Raw genomic sequence first — 10,950 nt, 5'->3', positions numbered from 1 at the left:
AGAAGTCAACTTGGAGACATAATTTCTCCAAGATGATTTCTTACTCTGTCTGATAGTTTTACGAGCCTTTGCCCGAGCAATGCGATAACTATTCAGGTTATTCCCGGTAGGTTCGCGTTTGAACCTCTCGAGGGTCCTGTTTCGCTCTTTGATTGCATCTTTGCATGTCTCATTGAACCATGGTTTATTGAAACGCTTCGGTACTGCCGAAGTCTTAGGAATAGTTTCCTCTGCAATATCTTTCAAGATGGAGGTGAATAAAGACATGGGATCATCGGCACCAGTCATGGCAGTTTGTTGCAGTCGAGTGCTGCATAGATGCCGAAATTGATCCCAGTTAGGCCCTGTCAACGTCCATCTCTGAACTCTTTCAAGTGATGGAGGTCCATCATTCTCCAAAATAACTGGAAAGTGGTCACTACCACAAGGGTCTGCACAAACTTTCCATGAGAAATCAAGACAAAGTGATGGACTATAAAGGGTTAAATCAATGGATGTGAAAGAACCACTTGCAGGATGAAAGTATGTATGACTTTTATCATTAAGTAGTATTAAGTCATTTTTGAGAATTAAGTCTTCTAATTGTTTACCTCTAGTGTTTATGTCATCGCATCCCCACAAAGTGTGGTGTGCATTAAAATTTCCCATGATAATAAAGGGAGTAGGGAGTTGATCAAGAAGACCTTGAAAGTCCCTAGTGTTAAAATTGTAATTGTTTCGAGGGGGTAAATAAACTGAACAGAGAGTAATAGTTTTATGAGCCGTGACCTTTACGGCCACAGCTTGTAAAGTCGACTTTAATATGACTTCACTCTGGGGAATGTTTTCATTTACAATAATGGAAACGCCCCCAGACGCTCTGTTTTCACTCTGTTGACATTTATGGTAGAGATTAAATCCTCTGATGTTAATACTGTCAGTATCCTTCAGGAAAGTTTCCTGAAGACACACTGCAAGAGGATTATACTTTTGAATTAGAAGACTTAATTCATCAAAATTGGGCCTAAGCCCACGACAGTTCCACTGGATAACTTTATTTTCCATCGGGAGGAAGTATGGGTTTTATCTTTGGCTTTGTTGGTGGTCTTTGTGATCGGCAATGATCTGGGGATGAAATCTCCATATCATCATCACCGATATCAGCCAAAGTATCATACATATTGCTGATCGGGACCGAACGTAATTCGATCTTTTTCAGCCTACCAGACAGTACTTCTGTAGCTTTCTTTGGAGATTTCTTTGTGTCATTGCCTGTCTTAGGGAGACTAGTGCTCGACCTATTTGGTGGATTTTTAAAATCCAATGACACTTGAATTTCAATTTCCTTTTTCTGGGGTATGATTTTTTGTTTTTGTGCTGCTTTTTGCACCTGTTTTTGCGTCTTCTCAATATCAGACAGTTTCTTGTACTTGGCTTCATCACAATGCCAGGTGAGGTCTGTGTTGACTGCAACACTTTTAGTGGCGACTTTGGCAGCAGCTGCAGCTGCATATGACTTGTCACCGACTGTAGGTGTTGCTGTCTCCACCAACCTCATGGCATCCGTGAAGGACAGTTTATTTTGTACCTTCACCTGTTGAACTCTTTTTTCCAGCTTCCACCGCGGACACTCGCGAGTATGCACAGTGGTTGCCCTTGCAGTTGAGACAAAGTGTATCGTTCTTACATGTCTTGCTGTCATGGTCAAATAGACCACAACGAGCGCATGTAAGTTTTCCACGACATGTGTTCTGACCATGGCCAAACCGCTGGCATTTGAAGCAACGCAAGGGGTTTGGAATAAAGGGTTCAACAGGAATATTAAGGTAACCGGCTTTGACAGATTGAGGAAGGGTAGGGACGTTAAAGGTGAGGATACAAGTATTCGTCGGTAACAAGTCATTGTTTCGACGAACCTTTATCTTCCTCACAGCAGTAACTCCTTGTGTACGTAAATTTTGGCATATTTCTTCCTCGCTAACACCTTCCAAATCTCTGCATCTGATAACTCCCTTTGACGAATTAAGGGAGGAATGCGCAGTTACCTTAATTGGTACGTTGCAAAAAACTGTCGACTTGAGAAGACAAGTAGAATGCCTTTCGGTTAAACATTCAACCAAAAGGCCAGTCTTAATTTTTTTGACAGATTTTGGTTCACCAGCCAAGCCAACAATTGCCTTTTGAATGGCAAAGGGTGAAAGTTTATTCAAGGCTCCGTCATCAGTGGAACTGATGACGAGAAACCTTGGCCAGTTTTGTGAAGAAATCACTTTGGATTTCTTCACACTAGTTTTCGATTTCATGGACTCCTCGTCGGAAGACAAGAAGTCCGAAACTTCGGTGTGGACCCTTTTAAGGGTCCCATCTGTATTTGGTATAATTTTTGGTTGATCCATATTAGATTTGATTTTTTTTTCATCAACCATGCCCCCACCCACCACCGGGTCCAACAAGGGGACATGGTGCTGCGGATAACCAGCAGACATCCATGCCAGGGATACATGGTTGATATACTTGGGCATTAAGAAAACAAAATCACCCAATTGACCCTTGCCACCGCCCCAAGAGCAACAAATACATATGGTATATAAAAAAAATGTTTGCTCTTGACTAAATGTAAACAAAACAAAGATTGTATGCTCTCGAGCTTGGCGTGACCAGCCGATTGATCAGGTCGGACCTACCTGACCACCCGTCTATTTGAACTCCGGGCCAAAGTGATGTATTGTCAGAAGTCATACCCGCAGGTATGCCCCAACTCAATCACCAGGATCCCATCATCCATTTTCACGGGTCGAACCTCACGGCAAACAAGGCGCCCCAAAAGGGGAGTTGTACTGTATTAGCCATTCTCAAGGAGAATGTTTCACCCCTGCACCACGGTGAGGTTACAGTACACGCAGGGGAGATATTGAGAGAGGAAACCCATTGTCGCCACTTCATGGGCTACTCTTTTCGATAAACAGCAAGGGATCTTTTATATACACCATCCCACAGACAGGGTAGCACATACCACGACCTTTGATATACCAGTCGTGGTGCACTGACTGGAACGAGATATAGCCCAATGGGCCCACCAACGGGGGTCGATCCCAGTCCGACCGCGCATCGAGCGAGCGCTTTACCACTGGGCTATATCCCGCCCCGAAATTCGTAAAAGTGCACTTCTGTTTTTTATAGACTAGGCATGACCCTGTCCATTTACGATATTAAAACTGTACTTGTCAGGCGATAGGCGGGAGAAGACATGTTAAAAGACGATTTAATATATAACTTCCTCCCACCCTATCTCCCAGTTTTTGGCATCGTCCGACACCTAGGCTAAAATATTAATTTTTGTTTTAATCAGATGAGCTTCACAAATGTTCTGCTAGTGTTGGTGGTGGCGTTTGCAGTGTTCCAACAGTCGAACACCTGGCTTGTAACAGTTACTCGACGAGACTGGAACAGGATAAAGGATACGGTGTCCAGGGTGGCAGCAAGCATTGTGGCCCATCCTCCACATCCACTTGGAAAACGAGGTATTATTATTAGATACTTCAGTTTAATATCAAATAACAATTCAGTAAGACTGACATCAAAAGTGTTCATAACGTATACATAAGCCCTAGATTTTGTTTTACACTGAGAATGAATGAATGAATGAATGTTTAACGACACCCCAGCACGAAAAATACATCGGCTATTGGGTGTCAAACTATGGTAATGCAAATAAATAAAGTGATGATCAACATCAATATAAAAATTCAAAAACAGTGTAAAGAACTGTGCAAAAACACAAATATCACAGAATTTTACGGATACTGAATATTACTAAAAACTTCAATTTTGTGCTGTATTGGCCATTCTCAAAGAGAATGTTACACCCCTGCACCACGGTGAGGTTACAGCACACGCAGGGGTTTTACACTGAGAATCGCCTCAAAAATAACAATTCAGTAGGACTGACATTCAGTAGGACACAGAGAATGACAATTCAAAAATAACAATTCAGTAGGACTGACATCAAAAGTGTTCATGACGTATACATAAGCCCTCGATTTTGTTTTACACTGAGAATCGCCTCAAAAATAACAATTCAGTAGGACTGACATCAAAGATGTTCATGACGTATACATAAGCCCTCGATTTTGTTTTACATTGGGAATCGCCTCAAAATTCCGAAACATATATTTTGGGTACTTACTGCTTATAATGTTAAACGAGCTTCCATTTTGTGTCATGTTTATGTCCTGAATAAAATAATTATTTGCAATTGCCACGAGCTTTAGCGAGTGACAATGAACATTATTTTACGAGGGACATGGAAATTATACAAATGGTTTGATATCCTATTTATTACCCATAATCGATTTTAATTTATGTCACTAATCTCGTTTGGCTGATGTTCCAAGATATGTTTTTTAATCGTATGGGTAACAACGGACGTTTCGCCCTCAAGCCAATTAGCCCCCAACGAATTGTCAGTTTGCACCCTCCCCAATATTATATTTTTAGTGGAGGTTGGCGTTTTCGTTTTTCTTTTGCATGTGCGTGTGTTTCTTTGAATGAGATCAAATTCGGTCATTAGTAATTAAGCATCAGGAAGATAATCACCATGTAAAAACATGTATTTTTACGTATATGTTTAAAGAAAAGGTTAGACAAAGCTGATACACATTTTGCATTCCAAAACATTCATAACCTTGATTCAATAAAGCAATCTATAATGGCCGTAACGTAGTTTGTATCCTAATCGTTTGTTATGCAAATAGCCTTAGTTATTTATAGAAGAAAGAACCTGCATTCAAAACATACAGAGATTTTTGTAAAATGGAAATGAGTCAACTTCGTGCATTTTAGATGATGAATTGTATATGAAATATGTCGGGGTTTGGGTTTGTTTCCACGCATATGTAAAGAAAACAAGTATCGAATAGGAATTAAACATAACATTTGTAAAAAACCCACTTAGGGTCTAAACAATTGAACAGGACTATAGTAACTGTACAGTCGTAGAAATTGAGAGATCGGCGAGTTGGCCAACTCCGTTGTGACAGTTGATAGTCTGAGATAACAGTCGAAGAGTTAAGCGATTGCTGTAAGGCACAGACAAAATCAAACTATCCTTGTATTTAAAACAAACCCCAGCAGATGGGGGGGGGGGGGGGGGAGTGGGCTCGATTTTTTTCTCTCAGGGGGTATGATGTATGATACACCCCTCATGCCCTTCCCTGGCTACGGGCCTGATTACATACACTAATATATGAATATAATAATTTTATTCTAACTAAGGATCTTAACACAATTCGAATTTCTAAATAAATTTTAGGATCACTTGACTTATTTTACCTATGTATAAAATACGTTGTCCGTTTTATATTTATATATATATTATTATTATTGTTATTTAAAAACAGACATACCAAGCTCCAAGTGGGGTTGAATAGGATTTTGGTTTTGGGACAAACTGGGAATGTGTGGGGACGAATTAACTGGGGCGAATAGGCTTGGGGCGAAACGTCAGCCATTAATTTATTTTGAACTTTGAAAGGCGCTGTATACTTTCCATTGACCTTGACTTTGTAGTAAATAGTCGAGCTTATTATAAATAGTAAACGCATTCTCCCCAGCCTCTGTCTCTCTCCTTCCCCATCTACAATATCTCGAAGTATCCGACTGAATTGTAAAGAATAAGTTGTTTAATTTGTAAAGAATAATTTGTGTTTGGCTTGGTTTCGCTGACGACTGACTTAATTTCAGAGATCTCATTCAATTGTAATGAAAAAAAGTAGTTTGTTTTGTTTAATGACACCACGAGAGCACATTGATTAATTAATCATCGGTTATTGGATGTCAAACATTAGGTAATTTCGTCATATAGAGAGGAAAACCACTACACTTTTCCATTAGCAACAAGGCATCTTTTATATGCACTTTCCCACAGACAGGAAAATACATACCACAGCCTTTGACCAGTTGTGGTGTACTGGTTGTAACACGAAAACCCCCAATCAGTTGAATGGATCCCACGAGGTGGTTCGATTCTCCGATGCAAGCACTCAACCGACTGACCTAAATCCCGCCGTGAATTGTAATGAATACGTATTGTTTGTTTTAGTTTTTGCGCCGGTGTGATGGTTTGAGATTGACAATCCGAAACCTGCTGCAATAAGCAAAGGACAATCTCAAACCAGGTACAATCTCAAACCAGGTACAATCTCAAACCAGGTACAATCTCAAACCGTGACACCGGAATCCTGATTGAGTTGTAAAGAATAAGTGTCTGGAGCTCCAAGCGGTAAGACGTGTTTGTTTCGCTTGTGCATACTGCACGTGCTTTCATGTGCTCGACTTGAGAATCCTCCATTTCGTTTTGTTTTTGTCAGCAAAATTGGGTTTTCTACTGGGTTGTTTGTGGCCATTGGAACTGATAGAACGCTTCTCGTTTCGACAGCCACCAGGTTGGATTATTTTTTTAACGAGACTCCTTGCCTCCACGTCATTTTCGGGCTAACTTATGTCGACTTGTTTTTTTCGTGACTCGTATGGCTTCAGACCACAATTAATTACACTATGTTTTGTCATGTAGCCCCAGTGGCTGTAGCATTTTTATTAATTTCACCAGGCCATTGGCATTTCACAAGAAACGTTACCTGCCTGGGGCCGATAAACACTCAAAAGAACGACCCCTGTTGTCCAGCTCTTTTTCACGTTATATCAATGTAAACAAACACACGTGGGCCAAGGGGCCGAATCACACCCATTTCTCTGCATTTTACACAAATGTTGCATGACTTCAAGGTGCTGTTGGGGACAGTATGCAGTATCCAGTGTAAATCAAGTGCACATATTCACTAACTGCATTCTCTTCCCTGTCAAACCCAGTGTAACAATTCAGCATACAAAGCAGCTCCCCAGCCATCAATCACATACCAAGAAAACTATATTTTCTCGCATTGATTTCCGTATACCGTATGACAGCCATTCTGCAGAACGCCACTAGAAGATTGACCGCCCCACTATAAGAAGAAATAGGAAGCGGGGTCGGCCCCTAGTACTCTTTTCTAAACTTTACTTTGTTTTATATTGATACCATCTTGTATCCTCTGGAGTCAGGCCCGTCCGCACCGCTATACCAACCCATGACCACTGGACTATACCCTAGTCTGATACTCTCTCTCGTTCAGACGGATTCGGCTTCTTAAGATCTGTATTTCAGCACAGCACTACACCTTCAACGTCTAATGACTGTCATTCTAGGGGGTTTCTTGACGGGATGCAACTCATCTCGTCCCTACAAGCTGTGCACCCTAACGGCCTTAACGAGGCCACTCACGTGGACATATAGATCGGACTTTATACTTTTAGACCTTCGTTAAAAAATTTATGTGGAAATTACTGTATTTTAAAAATATTATTAAATAGTCAGATCCTCTCTTCTTAAGTTTATTTATTTTTCGACTGTCCTAAAATGCTCCAAATTATTCGGCGGAGCAGTCAATTATTATTTTTTGGGGGCTTCTACCCCCCCCCCCCCCCACACCCCTTCTGTCCCGGACCCAATAACTGGCAATTTGATTAAAATTAGCTCTACTGGTCTACCAGTAGATCTAACAACATTGCGTGGAATCCCATGTCCAGGTGACATTTCATCTATAAATAACCATTTAAATGTTGACCAATTACACTTCGCCTTTTAGAGCGTTATCCGGGAGAATACAAATTCCAAAGATATTGTGCGAGACCATTTATGTAATAGGCGAACTTGTTGGTCTATTTCAACATTAAAAAACAGGGGGAAAAGTGCAGTAATAAACTCTGGATTGTATACTAGTATAAACAGATTTTATGGCTATACCATCACGGGTTTATTATTTTCGTCCTGAAACGAATTTTATATTGAAATTAGTTTCCGGCATTCTTCGTAATTCACCCGAATCATTTCGTATACTCTCGGCATAATCCCGAATGTTTTCAAATTCTTTTCAAATCACTGGCATGATTTTGCATGTAAGGTTTTGATTGGTCGAATGAAAGGTCAACTAGACATGAGCTCCAACGGGGTGCTGTTAGATCCACAGGTAATAGTAATTAACCAGTGGAGCTCATTTTAATTAGATTGCAATAACTGGCGAAGTCAGAGATTGTGCCCGGGAGAGACGTGCTTGAACCTTAATTGGATATAGGCACGTTAATATGTTATCCAATCCAATTCGCGAACTTTAATTTTTCGGAGTATCTGATTGGGTTGTAAAGAATACGTGTTGTTTGGGCTGGTTTCGTTGATTGTTGATTTAATTTCAGATGTCTCGGACTATGACACCAACAAGAACGGAGTCCTCGACCTAGACGAACTGGAGAAAGTCATGAGTACTCGTGATGCTGAGGATTTTCTGCAATTTGCTGATGATAACGGTTAGTTTACATGTCTTAAATTAATGCTAGTGTTTTTATAGCCGCTTCTAGTTCAAAACCCTGTTTCCTTGGTCTACACTTATCTATCTGGGATGTCGCGTTAATGATTAATTGTGGTCAGAGAGAGAGACAGACAGAGAGAGAGAGAGAGAGAGAGAGAGAGAGAGAGAGAGAGAGAGAGAGAGAGAGAGAGAGAGAGAGAGAGAGAGAGAGAGAGAGAGAGAGAGAGAGAGAGAGATAGATAGAGAGAGAGAGAGAGGGAGAGGATATGTATTTTTGTTTATGTATGTATGTATATATATATATATAGAGAGAGAGAGAGAGAGAGAGAGAGAGAGAGAGAGAGAGAGAGAGAGAGAGAGAGAGAGAGAGAGAGAGAGAGAGAGAGAGAGAGTTTGTGTTTCTATTTCATTAATTTGATTTTAACTTAAATTTCTTGCTTAGATCCAACCCGACTATCAAAGGCTTTCACATTAACTATCTATGATGTGTTTCTAGTTAGCGGTTAGTGGTTAATTGAGGCACTAGAATAGATGTTCAACGACATCCCAGCACGAAAAATACATCGGCTATTGGTTGTCAAACTATGGTAAATGTCGAGGCACTAGATTCGTACTGTATTTAAATACCGGTCTTTGACTATGCCGATAAAAATATGACGACACTTCCGTGTTCTTCAAGAAACACTGGTTCTTTTCCTTTAATTTCAGACATATTAACTAACGAAATCGCTTTTGTAATTGGTTTATTCGTAATGTGTAAGCTTCATTGCAGGAGACTCTGAGGTCACCGTGGAAGAGTTTAAGCGAGTCGTCAAGGAACTGAACGAACTGGAATGAGAAGATCATGTGAGTTATTGCACTTAATCATTAAAATTTGTTTTTGTTTAACGACATCACTAGATAACATTGATTTATTAATCATCAGCTAGTGGATGTCCAACATTTGGGAATTTTGAAATTTAGTCTTAGAGAGGAAACCCACTACATTTTTCCATTAGTAGCAAGGGATCTTTTATATGCATCATCTCACAGACGAGATATCACATACCACGGCATTTGATATACCAGTCGTGGTACACTGGCTGGAACGGGAGAGCCAAATGACCTCGCCGACGGGGATCGACCAAAGACAGACCGCGCATCAGGGAAATGCTTTACCATTGGGCTACGTCATTAGTCTTGTCATGTGTGTACAACTAGTCTTGGGGCTCGGTTTAGCTCTGAATGGTCCCGACTTTCACAATAATAAACATTCATTCCCACAATTAATAATATTTCATTTTAACTTGATTTTTGTACTTAAATAAAAAAAAGTTTCAAACACATTCACCTGAGCACACACTTCACCTATCTGAGCTCTGTCTAGGACAAAGTTTAAGGGTTAGTGTTTAGTATACTGATGGAAAGAAATACTGAATCACACAAATAGTAACAGCAGATACTGTCTGCAACCAAAACCCTCGATCCATAGTTTCTGAATTTGATAGTGCTACAGGCAGTCAGTTCGACAAGTTTGTATGAATGAATGAATGTTTGTTTAACGACACCCCAGCACAAAAATACATATCGGCTATTGGGTGTCACAAATGGTAAGTATATGGATGTTTGTATGAAATGCAGACATTACTATGCGAATGGTAAATTAAATGTGGTCTATGATTAATAAGTTTACTGAAGTAAATTCACGATAAACAAATCCAAATATAAACAAAGCACTGTTGATACACGTATTTAAAATGTGTTTTATTCCATACTTCCAGCATCAAAGAAGACCTATAGCTATAGAGAGATCTGATCAGACGTCGACATAAATAAAATAAAAAGTGAATATGCAGTAAAAAATTGTTTTGTTTATTTGTAGGGTGTGTCATAACTCAAAAACATTAATTGCACACACATTGTAACGGATTTTGTGCTTTAACATACTTTTATTTTGGTTGAAGACAAATGTGAATATTCAAATGATAGACATGATACTCTTGAATTTTTAGACGTGGTAATAGTACAGCGTAATAATAATAAAACAAACACCCAACCCAACATCAAACAAAACAAAAAATACACACACCTCCACAAAACATTAAACAAGAAACAAACACCCCCGTCCCCCAAAAAAAACCCATGTTGATAAGGAGAAATAAACGTTTTCTGGAATAAATGTTTAACAACACCCCAGCACAAAAATACACTTCGGCTATTGGGTGTCACAAATGGTTTACGTATATGAAAATATTATTTATATAATTATGTAAAACCACAGTGTAAGGAGCTGTGGGGGAAAGTATAATATAAAGCATAAATCAAGGTAAGTATATTTTAAAACTTTGTACATAAATCAGTGTTTTAAAACTTTAAAATTAATCCAGGGTGGAATTTAAAAGATTCCAAAATATTTCTGTTGCCAAATATATCATTTCTCGTCGGCTTCAAATGATTAAACTCCACCAATATGTGGCGCACAGTCAGTGTACAGTGACAATGTTCACATGAGGACGAGGGTCCTTCTTTAAAATAAATGAATGTGTCAAATACGTATGACTGATACGGGCACGGCACAAGACTTCTTCATCCT

General features: G+C 39.6%; 1 protein-coding gene across 1 annotated transcript; it reads left to right on the top strand.

The window, feature by feature from the left end:
- The first annotated feature begins 2,163 nt into the window (after positions 1-2,163).
- LOC121369819 lies at positions 2,164-10,213 on the top strand. The gene is made up of 5 exons (XM_041494893.1): positions 2,164-2,319; positions 3,329-3,500; positions 8,266-8,376; positions 9,151-9,224; positions 10,139-10,213. The coding sequence occupies exons 1-4, from the start codon at positions 2,164-2,166 to the stop codon at positions 9,213-9,215; spliced, it is 504 nt and encodes a 167-aa protein (XP_041350827.1). The 3' UTR covers positions 9,216-9,224; positions 10,139-10,213.
- Positions 10,214-10,950: the final 737 nt, after the last annotated feature.

This window comes from Gigantopelta aegis, chromosome 4 (genome assembly GCF_016097555.1).
Source record: "Gigantopelta aegis isolate Gae_Host chromosome 4, Gae_host_genome, whole genome shotgun sequence".
Lineage (NCBI taxonomy): Eukaryota > Metazoa > Mollusca > Gastropoda > Neomphalida > Peltospiridae > Gigantopelta > Gigantopelta aegis.
This window is presented reverse-complemented; position numbering and strand designations above follow the sequence as displayed.